The sequence below is a fragment of the Alligator mississippiensis genome, chromosome 5 (assembly GCF_030867095.1).
Source record: "Alligator mississippiensis isolate rAllMis1 chromosome 5, rAllMis1, whole genome shotgun sequence".
NCBI lineage: Eukaryota > Metazoa > Chordata > Crocodylia > Alligatoridae > Alligator > Alligator mississippiensis.
The window spans coordinates 194,375,560-194,391,046 of NC_081828.1; the positions used below are offsets into that span (position 1 = coordinate 194,375,560).

At 39.5% G+C, this 15,487-nt stretch overlaps 1 protein-coding gene across 14 annotated transcripts in view; it reads right to left on the minus strand.

The window, feature by feature from the left end:
* The window catches only part of PARD3 (par-3 family cell polarity regulator), a 723,581-nt gene that overhangs the window by 235,721 nt on the left and 472,373 nt on the right, over window positions 1–15,487 (minus strand). For all 14 annotated transcript variants that reach the window (XM_059729155.1, XM_059729152.1, XM_059729148.1 and 11 more), the window contains one exon: window positions 3,041–3,191. In XM_059729155.1, the coding sequence (XP_059585138.1) occupies window positions 3,041–3,191 (151 nt within the window). The remainder of the gene's footprint in view (window positions 1–3,040; window positions 3,192–15,487) is intronic.

The window sequence follows — 15,487 nt, forward strand, 5'->3', positions numbered from 1 at the left end:
TCCAGCCTCCTGCACCAAGCAGGAAAGATAACTGGGGGTCAGTTCAAGGTAATGAAGGTAGAGCGTTAAATTTACCATTCTCTTAAAAAATGCAATACAAATAATCTGCTCACATTTCAAAACTCCTTTCCCAGGGTAAAAAAAATTAAACATTTCTCCCTCTCTCCATATATCTACATCTATATATGGATAATGAAAAGGGATAATAAAACCTATAAGCCAGAAGGACCATATAGAAAAGTAGTCAACAAACAAAACTAAACCAGGAATGTTAGCAGTCCCACGAAACCTGGTTCAGATGATCAAAGTGGTCTATGTATTGTTAAAAAGAATATTTAAAAATTGTCATCTTAATTCCAACTCTTACTCCCAAGAGGATACATCTTATTAAGTCTTGGCAAGTTTTGGACAAGTTGATTCTTTCTGTCAGTGTCTACTGGAAGAAAAATGAGCACAGGAGGTTTAAATACCCTTTCCAATTTCATGATATTAAATTTTAGAAAGAAGAAATGTTATGCTTCTGTTAGCTTTGTTGTGACTCTGTGCAAGCAGCAGCACACTCTGCTAAGAATATTTATAATTTCACTTCATTCAGAAAGCCATTATTGAGTAGGATGGAGTAGTAAGAAGTCAAGGTGAGCAGCAGTTTTGCAAGAGAGCCCTAAAGAGAGAGAATATTCTTGAGACAATAGACAGGAGTGAAGCACTTCTACTTCTGTATCAAGGCAAGTGAGAATTCTAGGGAATTGTTCTGTTTTAAATGCTAATAGGATGTTAAGTGTGCCAGATAATGTTCAGGCATGTACTTATTACAGGTACAGTTAATGTGGTCATCTTCTGCCCCTACCCAAACAAATGGCTATGTGCTCACTAACTACTTCTGTGGCAATAGATAATCCAAGCACCTTTGTGCTATGCTGTTATGTACATATAAATATAGAACACTTAAAAACTAGAGTTTTAGTTTAGCAAAGAAAAAAGATTGGTTAGATGGGGCTCACATGAGGTATTCAGAATTGTTAAGGTTAAAATAATGGAACAGCAGCCTTCAAATGAAGGTTTAAATATGGTGGAGTGATGCTGATTTATGCCACCAGAGCCAACCTCAGTTCCAACAAAACCAGTTTCTAACCAAGATAATCCAAATCACCCTTTTGGTTTTAACTTTGTTATACTGGTCACCCAAAACACATAAGAGATTTATGATGGAACCAATTTTAAGCAGTTTATGCATGGTTCCAATTCTCTTGAGCACACCTTTGGAGTACAGCTGAAAAAGAGAAAACCATATCTTATGCTTAAAAGCATAAGATGCACATTGGCAAGAGTTGAAATGGATTTTTACCCCTATAAACATATTGGAAAAGTTTTTCTGCCTTCTGTTGAAACATCAGTTACTGGCTGCTGCTGAACGAAAGATACCAGACTTGATAAACCACTAGTTTGCTTTGGCATGGCAAATCTAATATTCCTTTGATATGAAACTGCACTGCCTCACTTGACATGCACGGATACAAACTCTCTTGAGGTCTGTTCTCCCATTGCTAGACAAGGTGTTTACGTGATAACTCTTTAATGCTCAAACAGATTTTACATGAAAATCCTCTGCATGCTGATGGAAAAAAGCATAGCTAGTGCCGTGCAAATATTTTATCTAAAAACCTAAAACCATAAGAAAATTAACTATTTTCTTTGAAACAACAGCACTAAAGATTTCAACTAGATTTATTCTTAATTCCTTAAGCTTTTCAGTAAATCTCAAAAAAAAAAAATTAGATTTCTTTAGATGGACATGAATTTTCTGGGATGAAATTTCATGGATTAGTGACAACTGGATCCATTCTCCTCCTCCTTCAGCTAGCATAAATCTATAATGTAATAGAACAGAACAGATCTTTCTGGTTTTCTTTTAAGGTTTGGCTTTGCTGTGTATGTTCAGGCAACAGTAAAGCATAACTGACAAAATCATACAAAATAAAACATAGCGTTTTGTAATCTTCTCATAAAGTACCATTTTGCTACTTCAAAAAGTATACAGAAAACGTGCTTAGAAAGTGATAACCAACAAAAAGCCCCAAAAGGAGGATTTCCACTTTCTAAAGCTGAATACCCATCCTAGGGGACTAAAAGCTAAATTCACTCTTATTTCATGTCAACTTTTTAACAAGCCCTCCAATTGCAATGCAGTAGAAATGTATAAGGTGTACTAAGAGGTAGTGGATTTAATGGCTACATTTTAAGTTTCAGACTTGCACCTCAAGTAGCAGCAGAAATATTTTATGTCAGGTGCCATTTTAATCAGCTTTTTGTGTTTTAAACTTGAAAATCCTTACAAGCTAATCCCATGCTGCTCAGTAAATCCAACCACTCCTGTGGCAAGACAAGTCTTTATTAACTAGATCTGTTAGTATAAAGCTGAACTGCTGCAGAGCAACTGCTAATAACCTCATTACCCACTGGGGGCCATGCAGACAGTATGGCATGGAATCCAAACAAAGGATGCATAAAATTACTTATCAGGTTTTAAAACTGGTGCCTTGCAAAGCAGAAATTCATCTGAAATAAGCAAATACCCTATTAAGCATAAATGGGTTTGAGATTACATTATTTTATTTTGGTTTTGTTTTTAAGAGGGGTTAAAGCGGAGGTGAATGAGCACTGAAATATAACAATAAATTGTTTATATCAGCAGTCAGTGACTTCATTTGTATGAAGTCTGTCCACAAAGACCAAACACACAACATAGCATCCCACTGAAATAGTCTGAATATGCCTGTTATTTTTTCTATTGCCTGTTATGGGCTCTGAAGCACATTTTATACGTCAATTTGTTGACTTACCCTCTCACATCAAGCTGTCTAGAAGGTGTATGTGAACCTTTTTTTTTTTTTTTTTTTTTTTTGTAAAGGTAGGCTTTAAACTGGTCACTACACACCTTTCACGTTGCCAGCTTCCCACATAAATAATACCTTCATCATCCCTCAGGGAACCAGAGAAAGGACAAAAACCAGAGATGATTAGCAGAGCCTATACTACTCACCCATTATCCTACTTAGTGCAGCATTCCTTGTGGGTGATTCACTGAGCCCCTCGATCCCACTGTAGAGCGAATGGGAAATCCTGCGTTCCCTGTCATCCAGTATAGTCTCTACAGGCAGCTCTGGCCCTGGGGGGCTCCCAGGTGACTCCAACTGCATAGAAAGAAGAAAAATCAGTGTTGAAGCTCCATTTAACAGCATGGGGGAAGTATAACAACTTGCCTGGGGCCTGGACCTGGCTGGGCACCAAATGAGTTAGAACTTTTCACCCTGGACAAAAATAATTTGCAATGACAGCTCTGCTTAATGACCAACTTTCTATGTCACTTTCCGCTGCACCTCCCAGGGTGCCTTGTCAGATTTCAACCCCTTCAGCAGAAAATAGGTAGAGAAAAAGTGTCAAATTATGGTCTCTTTGTTCCACTTTTTTTTTTAATGGATGGTTTTGTTGGTTTCAATATTTTCTGACAGACTGTTCTACCATCTCTCACCCACTGACAGGGTATCTGAAAAAAAACCCCTTTCACAACAACAAGGAATAGGGACTTCATTTGGAGTCAGGCTACTGACCCTTTTTGAAAAGTGTAATTTGCTTTCACATGTAGTCATCAAGGGATCCTCCTATGAAACTCCCAGCAATTCACATTAGTACTGACACACATGAATGCTCAGTGATTTGGTAGCTGTGACACAAATCAGGCTTGGTATTAATTTGGAATTGTTTTTCTGTTGCTTATGCTGAACTCTTTGCTCAGCCTTCCTCCCCTTAGGGTAAAAAGATTTCACATGCTCACTAAATCTGGGAATGTCTCTGTTTCCAGGGCCTGATGTAGCCTCCCTGTCAGTTTCACAAGAAAAATCAGCATTTCCAAAACCTTGCAAGCCCCGAAGACAAGACAAGCCAAGGACTGCTGCCCAGCCAGAGTCCTTAAGCCAGAATTCCTTCATGCACGAAGGGCCCAATCTACTTGGTGGTGGGAAGGAGATGAAGCAATACTGTTTGGCCATGGGATTTCTCTCTCATTTGCTCCAAGCTGCTCTCCATCAGAAGTGTCCTCTACTGACCCAATGCCTGACCCTATGTTTTTCCTGCTCTTTTAGAAGCAGGCTGAATTTTTAAAAAGAATTTTCAAAAATAGGTTTTATTCACTGGATTCTAGAGAATCAGAGTTTATGGAAAGCAGAAACCTTAAAGGGGAAAAGAAAAACTAATAATTTGACATCGGCGGAGGTAAGATGCTGTTTATCTTATATTTATTTCCCTTTAACAACAAGTAGCTATGATGAGACTGACAACAATGATCCATGAACGATGCGAATTCCTGTCCAGTGGAGGTCTGAGACTCCCAACTTATTTTATGTAGGCCAATAACTAGCTGCAAGTCACTCGCGTTATGAAACACTTCACATTCAATTATCCATTTCCTGAATCTCTAATCCTTCTGCTTACAAAGTGTTGTTGATATGCCTGAACCACAGACTTCAGCACCCCAATTGCTACTGAATGATAATGATTGTTATGCACAAAATGCCTATGATAGGCCTGAATGAGACTATGTTCACTTCACTTACTTTTTTTTTTTTTTCTTTTTTTGGTAACTTGAATCCAGAACTCCAAAGGAAAAAAAACCCAAAACTGTTGAATTGATATAGAACAAGGAATTACAGGCTCTTTTTTGCCAACATTTATAAACATGTTAGAATTCATGAACAATATTTTGATATGAATCCTACAACGTGTGTTTGTGTGTGTGTAAAAATCTTGTGAAAGACGCTGAAGGGCAGAATCTGCAAGGTACTGAGAACATGGAGATCTCTTTGAAGTCACTTGGAAATTGAGTGCTTATCACTTCTTAGGATTGTTCTTTAAATAGCAAAAGAACAGTTTGCCCTTCCACGAAACACAAAAATAGGCAATATTTTTTTTAAAACAGCCATGTATACTATCCATGATTCCAGCATGACAAAGAAATTTACGCTATTAAAGTCTTTAAAAAAAAATGTGCTTCGAGGGCTACAGAGCACTCTTAACTACAATCTTCACAAGAGAGGCTTTGAAGTCAACCCAATGGACTAACATCTTATGACATTTGGTCGCTGGCTTAATGCCAGGTACACAGAGGGGGTGGGGATTTGTAAAGCACTGCATTCCAAAGTAGATGAGACCACAATCAGGGGTCACCAAGTCTGTAAAAATTATTATTTCTGTTCGAAGCTATCATCTCTTTAATATAAATGAGATATTTAATGAATTTCCGAATTGTAGACTTATCTTTCCCAGTTTGATAAGCACTGCGCAGATTTACTGCATCGAAGGGTCAACACAATTACAATTGGAGACACGTCAAGCTGCAAGAGAATAATAAACTTGGAGTGCAAGTGAATTAGACTCAATAAGGTTTAAATTGTGAAATGAGGATTTGTTTTATTAGTTTTTTTAAATTGCAGATTACAAGTGACAGCTTTACCAAAAAGTAAATTAAACAATATTCATAGCCTCTGATGTGAAGAAATCAAAGGCAAATTTGAAGGAAGAATTAAAATGTTAAATTTTGAAATGCTATAAAAAAGCCATGAGACTATTCAGGAATTTAAACTTCCACACTAACTGTATTAAGGATAAATGAATTTTTTTCACTTTCCTTAAAGAAAGTCTGAAAATTGGTCCAAATAGATCAGTGTATTAATACAATAAAATTATTTATTTTTCCAGAAAGAAAGTATTATATTACAGAGTTTATGTAACAACTGTCCAGCTTTTTATTGAGCCACATAATGAGACCATTTTGGAAGTGACAGCTCATTTCTGCAGACAACAACTATCAAAATAGTTTGTCTCACAGTCCCATTAGATTATTATAAAACAGAATAAATGAAAGCTCGGAATCTGAAAGAAACGCAGAGAAATTCACACCAGGTAAACTGGTAAACTGCAGTACACAAAAGATTAAACAAGAGAATCATTGTGTTTAGGTGGTTGTGCTTTGTAACAGGGACCATGTATTTTACCACTTTCATGGGAAAGACTTTTTTAGTTTCTGATTAGCATCTCAAAAGAGAGATTTAAATAAAGACATCAACAGCTAACCACACAAATATTTAACAAAAGATACAATGCCTTTTATAAACTAACAAAAACTGGAGGGGGCACACAAAGTGCTTTTAAAAAGATCTTGTGCCTATCCTTATTTAAAGAAAGTTTGTGTAAAAAAACGTCAAAGCTGGAGCAAATGCTGCTAGCAAGACAAAGCAATGGATAGCAAAAACCAAGATTAGAGTGCAAATAAAAGCACTGTTCTTCCCCATACACAAGTTCATTCCTTCCTAAGCTGGCATTAGTACTATCTTCCATAGATTAATTTGTTTAATAGATAACAGGTAGCTGATATCAACAAAAATCTGAGAAGTTCTCTCCTTTCAATGGAGGCAGGGCTATGAAAAGAGCAGCGTTGCTACTGGCTCCCATATACTTTACTGCAATGACTGCTAGTAGTGGTAGCACAAGCTTGACACTACAGTTCCACTTTTAGGACCAGCCCTGCACTCTGACTACCTTAGAACAAACATAATCGAATTACGCATAAAATGCTCCATGCTGCATTTTCTCTCTCTCTTCTTTTTTTTTATTTTAATAAAAACGAGCCAAGATTTTTAATACGAGAAAGGACCTCCATCAGAGCCCATTATTTTTCAGATAAGAACCAGCTGTTAGCAAATCACTATATGCACTAACTAGCCCAGCTGGCCTTATCTGGATGATATCAGGACAACTAACTTAGTCCTTGTTACTTAAACAATATTGTCCTACATGGAGCTGTGTGCATAAGTATGCAAAAACTTTATCAACAAGAGCATGGCCAACACAAGGGCAGAAATGATCAAATCAAATTTCATATTATGCATCTTTATTTATGGAACAATAGTCAGGCTTGCACTCTCTCCCTCCCTTTAGAACATAATCTATCAAAACTCTTGACAGGAACATATTTGTGGTTTTAGAGGAGCTGCTATAGAAATTTGTTAAATAGCACATTGCATTCTAACTTCAGGGAATTAGAGTGCTTTCTGCTGCACAAAATTATTATCTAGCCTTTCTTCTTTGCTTCTCATCTGCATATTGTAGGCTAATGTGTCCAGATCCCTCTGACCTCCTTTCCCAACGATACTTTCATAACACTGGAGCCAAAATTAAATATGTTCTGAATTGTTAACCTCTAATTTAATATTCCTAAATTAGTACAGATTTTGGAAGATGGCAACAATTTATGCAATGCCCAGGGAGAAAGTCAGTTTTGGTTTGCCTGCTATTAATTATTTTGAATAAAATGGTATCCACAGTACCATGCAATGGACACACAAAAGTAATGAATCCCTGCCCTGCCAAGCATACAAGACAAAGCCATAGCAGGTGTGATGTGAAAACATGTGTGGAGCAGAGGGAATGAAGTAAGTTGGAATGTTTTGCAAAAAAGTTGACTTATAGGTTCAAAAACAGGGAAGGCTGGAGCTTGGCTTGGCTCAGTGATGAGGCTGTTCCCAGCATAGAAAAAGAAATGGGTGAAGGAGGCAAAGAGAATAGAGGAAGAAAGCATAGGAAGACAGACAGGAACAAGGGGAGTTGTAAGAAAAGAAAAGGAGACTAAGAGGAAAAGGCAAGGATTACATGGGTTATGCTCTAGTTTAGTGGGGGGCAACCTTTTGGCATATATGCCAACAGGGTATTATTACTCTGATCCCTTTCCCTCATCCCATATACAGTTCAGCTTTCTGCTCCCTGCCCTTTACTCCCTGCCCAACCTGTTTCTCTGCTTTTGACTTCCTGCCTTGTGCTTCCTGCCTGATCTGTTGCTCTGCTTTCTGCTCCCTGCTGGCCACAGTGCTCTGTCCCCTCCCCAGCCTGCTGCATGCCACACACACAGAGGCTGCCTGTACCACTTCTGGCACCTTTGCCACAGGTTGGCAAACCCTGGTAGAGCTGGTCCTATTTAACATGTTTTGGCTCTTTCTAATGTTGGAACTTGGGGTTTGGACCTGTTATGAGTTTTTTTGCGATTGAGTTTGATCGTTATAAGCAGCTACCTTTCAAAGTTACAGAACCTCCAAATGGTACTATCTTCCCTATGAGAAGCTAGAAATGGAATAGGAATATGGTCTCAAAAATGCAACTAACATTCAAGGCATTTGTGCATAAAGGAGGCAGAAGACTAAGTTGTTTGCCTCACCCTTGTCCTTGCCCCCTCTGTTTAGAATGCAACCAGTAATGCCAAGTGATGGGGAAGAGATAAACCAGCTCCAAGTCTTCTTTCACTCACTTCTCCATTAATCATTTCAGTTAAAGAGGTGAGGGGCCCTTACAGTATCTGGGCAGGAGAAAGACCATCTGCCATGTTTCACTGCTAATTTTTCTCCTTCCGAGCTGTGCTTGTTGTATACTCAGCAACAGCAGCAGACCTCAGCATACAAACAAGAAGGATTTTGGAACCTGGAAACCTTCCAAACAGGTTTCCTTCCGTCAGGTTTGGAAAGAAGCAATTCTCATAAATTTCCTGGAACCCATTATAATTGAATTGACTACCTAATTAAACTAGAGAAACCTTTATCTTATTTTAACATGAGCGACCACGTACCAGGCTCCTTCTTACCAGGAGACATCCAGCTATCCCATAAAATCATAGCCCCACTAGCAGGGAAGCAATCTCTGCAAGTTATTCAGGAAAAAGGGAGCAGAACTGTAAGTGTAATGATTACCTTTATTTTCTGAGTTCAACACACACGCCCTGCAGCAGCTGTGCTGATTTGGCTGGTGCTGTGCCTGAGGGTTGTGCATGCATTATGGTGATACTGTTTTTGCCAGCTGTCTGCCTATGCCACCCAATAATAACAACTAATGCAAGGATCCTGACACTTCTTTTCAAATCTTGGGTTTTTCAGTCATTTGAAACAAAATGCCAGTCCTGTGACAAGAGGGGCAGGTGTATACCATGCTAGACAGTACAAGGAAGGGCCACCATGAAAGGATACCATGTCTACTCACACTTGCTCTGCAAGCCAAAAAATACCATGTAACCACTTTTAATGCATTCTGGAGGAATCACCAGTTCTGTTCTACTTTGCTCAGAACAGATATTTTATTTTATTTTATTGGACACGCAGCATACTCAGAGGGACGTTGAGCTGGGGAGGGGACATTTTCACAGAAGTCTTCCAGGACGCGGTCCAGTACAACATAGACAAACCCTAGGTCATGGGGAGTCAGCCTGTGGCATATGCTACAAGTGGCATGGGCAGCCTGTGTGTGTGGCATGCAGCAGATCAGGGAGGACACAGGCAGCACAGCAGCAGATAGGCCAGGAAGCAGAAAGAGCATCAGATCAAGCAGTGAGCACAGGGGAGGAAGCAAGAAGCGGAGCAACAGACTGTGCAGAAGAATGGGATCAGAGTAGCAAGTGAGAGGATGGGGGCTAATCTGTGGCACTCTTATGAAAAAGGTTGGCTCCCATTGTCCTAGGTGGGCTGTGTGTCAAGTGGCTAGAAAGCTGGTCCTGAGAGCTAACAGGAACGGTTTGTGCAGCAGCTTTTATGAAATATTGGCCACATATATATAAATCAGGGACAGGCAAAATGTAGCCTGCAGGCTGAATGCAGCCCACCAGGCCATTCTATCTAGCCTGCAGGGCCCCTAAAAAATTTAGAAAATTAATATTTATCTGCCCCTTGCTGCCTGTCATGCGGCCCTTGACGGCTTGCCAAAACTCAATAAATACTTGCCTGCCCCCAGTGTAAATCCTCTCTTCTGAAACTCTTCCATTCTTGCCACCAACATGCTGGTTTGACACTGGACAGGTCACTCTACCTCTTTGTGCTTCAGTTTCCCAATGTATTTGGGAGTCAGTATTCAATGTTGGTCATACACAGCATTTTCTCAGAGTACCTAACGTTGTAAAGCTGAAAATGTAGGTTTTGGCTGGATATTAAACTTTCTTGAATATTAGCTAGTAACCTATATGAAACAGCAACTGGACAACTGTGTTTGAAATGGCTAAGATATTAAACAAAGATTTGAAAGGTTTATAATGGAGATGTTGACAGACATTTAACTACAATATCGTGCCTTGTACTGTTGTAATACGGACACATGACTCTGCCTTGAAGTTCATTCATGACAACAAACCTCTCTATACTTATATCAATATTTACTATAACATAATTTAGTTGAAAGCCTGGATGGATTATGTTCAACCTCCTGGTGAGTCAATGAAAATTCCTACTAGAGGCAATGCCTAAGGCTTATTATAACCACTCTTTACCTTCTGGGAAGTTATGTTGGCCCTTTTTACTTTATTCTGTTATATTTGACCTGTCAGAACAAATGATCTATCCACTATCACTCTGGACAAGATAAAATATTTTCTAAATGGAATTTTTATATAGGTTTCTGAAATTAGAATGTAAGGGAGCACCTATCCAACTTTGAAAACTGCTTCTATGCTCAAATTATATAAACTAAGAATTTAGAAGTCTAATGATCCTTTTTAACTTACATTTTAATTACCCTGCCAAACAATGAGAAAGTTATCACCATTTTCCCTATGGCCACAAAAAGCTAGAAAGAATCTAGTTTCCCTTATAGCTAATAAATGGATGAATCCAGGATTTCATAAAAGGGGTGCAGGTGTAGCAACCACTCCTGGAAGGAGTGGCTGCATTGCCCCTCTGAGCTTCCCCTTATCTCCCAGGATGGGCAGACCATGTCACAGAACCAGCAGCTAGGAACATTATTTATATTCCTAAATCAGGCAAAAATTTCCCTACTAACTCTGGCTTTCAGAACTCCCTTCCCTCCCATCCATGATCAGCAACACGTACCCTTCCCTCCCCATCTCTCCCCTCTGCAGGTGGCAGCGTGCAAGCTGCTATGCAACTCAGTGCTTCCAGGGACAGTGAGAATAGGCAGGTTCCCCCACCCTGAGCCTGCTTTCAGGCTGGTGGGCAATACCTGGGAAGATCAGGCAGGGAAAAAAACATGCCCAGTGCTGCTGTCCTGGGCTGAGCCCAGCGCTTCATGCAGCCCAGCTGGAGCAAGGCAGGAGCAGCTTTAGAGCTCCCTTGCCCCTGGAGCAATTGGAACAGTGGGGACACCAGCAGCAATAGGTGGAGAAAGGAGGGGAAATGAAAAGAGGGGGGAGAAGAGGAAACAAGATGGGATGTGCCAATGAGCAAAAGGGAAGGGGAAATTCTAACTCAAGTTGGCGACTTAAAAGTTGCCAGCTGCTGTTCCTATGGTGTGGTCTGAAAAAGGGTTCAACTGCGCCACTGAAATTCCTCTGGATTGATCCCTGAACTAATATCCAAATCTTGATCTTGTTAAACAGGATTAGGGCCCTAAATAAATTTCTGCTACGGAACTGGAAATGACTTTCTACATAACAGCTTGCATGACACTCTCTCTCTCTCAACCAATTCCAAACTCTATAGACCCTCTGCAGCCGTAAGTTAAAATTTATTTTAAAATAATTTTTAATTGGTTTATTGAAAATAAAACTACAGGGGCCTACAAATCATTAACAAACAGCTCAAAAACAACACTCAGATTTCCCATTAGCTTAAAATCCAACTCACTTCTATTTTATTGGAGGCTGGGTGGTAAGTTTTATCATGTAAGAACCCAACTTGATTGCCATATTACAGGATGGAAATTAGAAAAACCGGGGTGAATATTAGGGAGAAAAAAGGCATCCTGAGAATCAACCTGGCAAATACAGTCAATAGTCTAACAGTTAAGCATGGTGACTGACTTTCTTACCATATGCATTGATTCTGCAGGTCAAATTCCATCTAAACTGACACCTATGCAGCTCTGCTGGAGGCACTAAAGCTTCACAGGATTGACCTTGCACAGCAGTAAAAAGATTGACCATGTCACTGGAACACAACAGTACTAATGATGATGCACAAGAGGGAACATAATCTTGTTTTCCCCCTTGCTGTGGTTCGGCAATAATAACCTATCCAGAAAGTATTTTCTGTCAATAAAGTAGGCAGATACAATGTTGAAATCGACCTGGGAATTAGAACAGGTGAACAGGAAGCTAAAAGTGTAATTTCAGTTTTCAAAAGCTACAATTTCATTTTCTATAAGATTCTTCTAAAACACTACCTTGTTTTTTTCCTCCTGATATTTTTTATGACAAATTTTCTTTCCTTTGGTTTTTTTTTTGGTTTGTTTTCTTTTTGGGGGGGGGGGGAAGGGAAGGGAATATGAAAAACTGCACAGATTCTCTAGATGCAGTTCATTCTTTTATGATAAAGTTACATACTCTGTAGATGACAGACAAGCAGTGGATGCAATATACCTTGACTTTAGCCAGGCTTTTGACAGTGTCTCAAGACATTTTCATGAATAAGCTACTCAATTAGTCAGCAATGGCTCAGTGTCTACTTGGGAGACCCATTTGATACCTGGGTCTGGTATCATTTACTGACTTCATTAATGATTTGGACAATGGGATTGAGTACATGCTTAGCAAATTTATGGATGACACCACGTTGGGTGGAGTTGCAGACACTCTGGAAGACAGGGCTAAGATCCAAAATGACTTGGAAGAGACTGGAGACATGGTTTAAAATAAAACCAATGAGATTCAAAAAGGACAAGTGCAAAGTCCTGCACTTGGAAGAGAATAATTGTGTGCACAAATAGAGACTCGGGAATGATTTCCTTGGCTGCAATACCACAGAGAAGGACCTGGGGGTTACAATAGACCATGAGCTGAATATGAGCCAACAGTGTGCTCTTGTGGCAAAAAAACCAACAGCATATGGATTTGTATCAATAGGAGCATCTCTTGCAAATCCAAGGAAGTGATTCTTCCATGCTACGCAGCACTGCCTCCTCACAGTACTGTATCCAGTTTGGGGCCCCATATCTAGAAAGATTGGAAAGAGTCCTGTGAGGAACAACAAAAATCCAAGGAAGTGATTCTTCCATGCTACGCAGCACTGCCTCCTCACAGTACTGTATCCAGTTTGGGGCCCCATATCTAGAAAGATTGGAAAGAGTCCTGTGAGGAACAACAAAAGTAGCCAGTGAAGCATGGTTTATGAGAAAATGCTGAAAGAACTAGGATTATTGACTACAGGAAAGGGGACTTCATAATGGGGAGATTTTATAACAGTCTTCCAATACCTGAAGGGTGAGTATAGATGGAGATGGACTTTTCTTTGTAGCCATAAAAGATAGGACTGGGAACAATGACTCTGTGCTGCAACAGAGGAAATTTAGATTGGGGATTAGAAGGATTCTGACTATGAGGGTGGTCAAGCATTCGAATGGGCTACCCAGAGAAGTTGTGGAATCTCTGTTCCTGGACATTTTCAAAAGCTGGTTAGACATGTACTTGACTGGGATGATCCTGCCTTGAGCAAGGGACTGGACTACATGCCCCTTCCAGCCTTATTTTCTTAGAAATATTCTATTCTTTCTGTTACATAGGCTCCTAGACTTGCTGGTACTTGGAGGGTTTGCATGAGTCAGTTAAGAACATTTGTTCAAATAATTAAATAAAAATCTTTAGTGAGGATGTATGATGATTAAGTGAGAGTTGGAGAGAGATTTCTAGATGCCTCTCCAAGCACAAAATAATGTTCACCCCAGTTGAAGTGAACATAAAAAGTTTGCCAGAGGTTCAGTAAAAGCCATAGCCAGATCTAGAATAGGCAAAGTAACTGAAACATGACACTTCTAAAGAAAGCGACAACCAGCACTATCAGTTATTTAATGCTGTATCTTGGGAAGTAAGGTGAAATGACTGCTCAGTCATTTGTAGCTATTAGTTAGGAAAATGCGTGTTAGATGCGACTTCCCAAAATATATGGCAAACTGCATGGAGCCATGGATTTGTGGAACCCATGCTAAAAAAGCTCTCTATTTGTTATGCTGTACTCAGGCATAAGACCTTCAGAAAATAGGCTTGATTTTTTTTCCACTAGGCAAGAGGCTGGTATTTTGCTCATGAAAGCCATGACAGTAAAACAAGAAAACTTCACAGCCACTGTATTTTCCTTTTGGTAAGTGCTTTGAAAGTAATAACTGAGGAAGAAGTAGCAGTGTCAGAAACATTTTTTTAAATACAGTTTAGTAATGCAAAGAGTGCCGACAGCTGCACAAGAAAATTCACCTAGACAGGTTACCATGGTTTTTCACTAGCTCATTAAGTAATCGTAAAAATCTACAAAACTTGCAAATTAGACTCAGGTGGACACAACCCTCTCCCTCACAGATACATTATATTATCTTGGGGTCTGGCTCTGGATGCATCACAGATGTGAGTTCTGCAGCAAACACGTGAATGTCAAGTCTCCCAAATCAGTTCTTAAGCAAGCATAGTGCACCAAATTACAGCCAGAAATAAATTTGTATAAACCCTGTTAACTTTAAATGGAACCCTGTTGGATTTGCTTGCAGAAGGCCTATGTCTGCACCAAAATATTTACAAGAAAACTACCTTGTTACATTTGCCTTTGAAGGTTTTCATTGACAGAAGGCAAATTTGCTTCATGTCATTATTTTCACAAGAAAAGGCCTTAAGTCTATTTCAATGATTCTATATCATTTTGAAACATTCCATTCTCTGTATTGAGAAACAGACAGACCAAATCCAACGCCCAGGGGTTCAAAAGATCACTCTGAAAAATCCTTCATACTGACTCTTCTCATCCCATCTCGAGTAGTCTTCTCACCAAAAGACTAAGGCTATGGGAGAAACCAAACAAAAACTGTGTACCAGAATGAATGCCCACCAAAAATCTATCAAAGAAAGCAGAGTTTTGAGACAGAAGAGACTCCCTATACCTGAAGAAGGGTGACTGCACCCAGAAGCTTGCCAAGAACTTTTTTCCAGCTACTCAGTTGGTCTAATAAAAGATATCACATCTACTCAAAGAACCTTGCCTGGTTTTTGCCAGGCCTCTGACAGTGATGGTAATATGTTGGGTGCTGGCATCAACAGTGCCACCACTACTGGAACATCCAGACCTCTGGAAATTGCAGCAGAGGTACCAGGCTTCTACCAGGGCTCCCTGACAGCTCACTGGTTACTCTCCCTCTCCTCCCACCATTCAGAACAGTTGCTGCCTTCTTTGATCTTGTCTTTAAAACGTACTCCAAACAGAAATTGCTAAAAAAAAAACTCTCCTATACGTATGTTTATGTAGGTATATCCCCTACATAAAATGATTTAAATTAATCTCAAACAAATTATTGGATACCATGAAGAGATGTTAAGGTTATAAAGACATCAATAGAATGTGGGAAGGAACTTAAAAACTGAAATAGAAATGTAATAATTTATATAATTAAACAATCCTTTTCCACATTTATTTGGAGACTTCATGGCCAGGTACAAAAATATAATTAGGTGCCAAACATGCAAGTTAAGCAAAATGTAGGT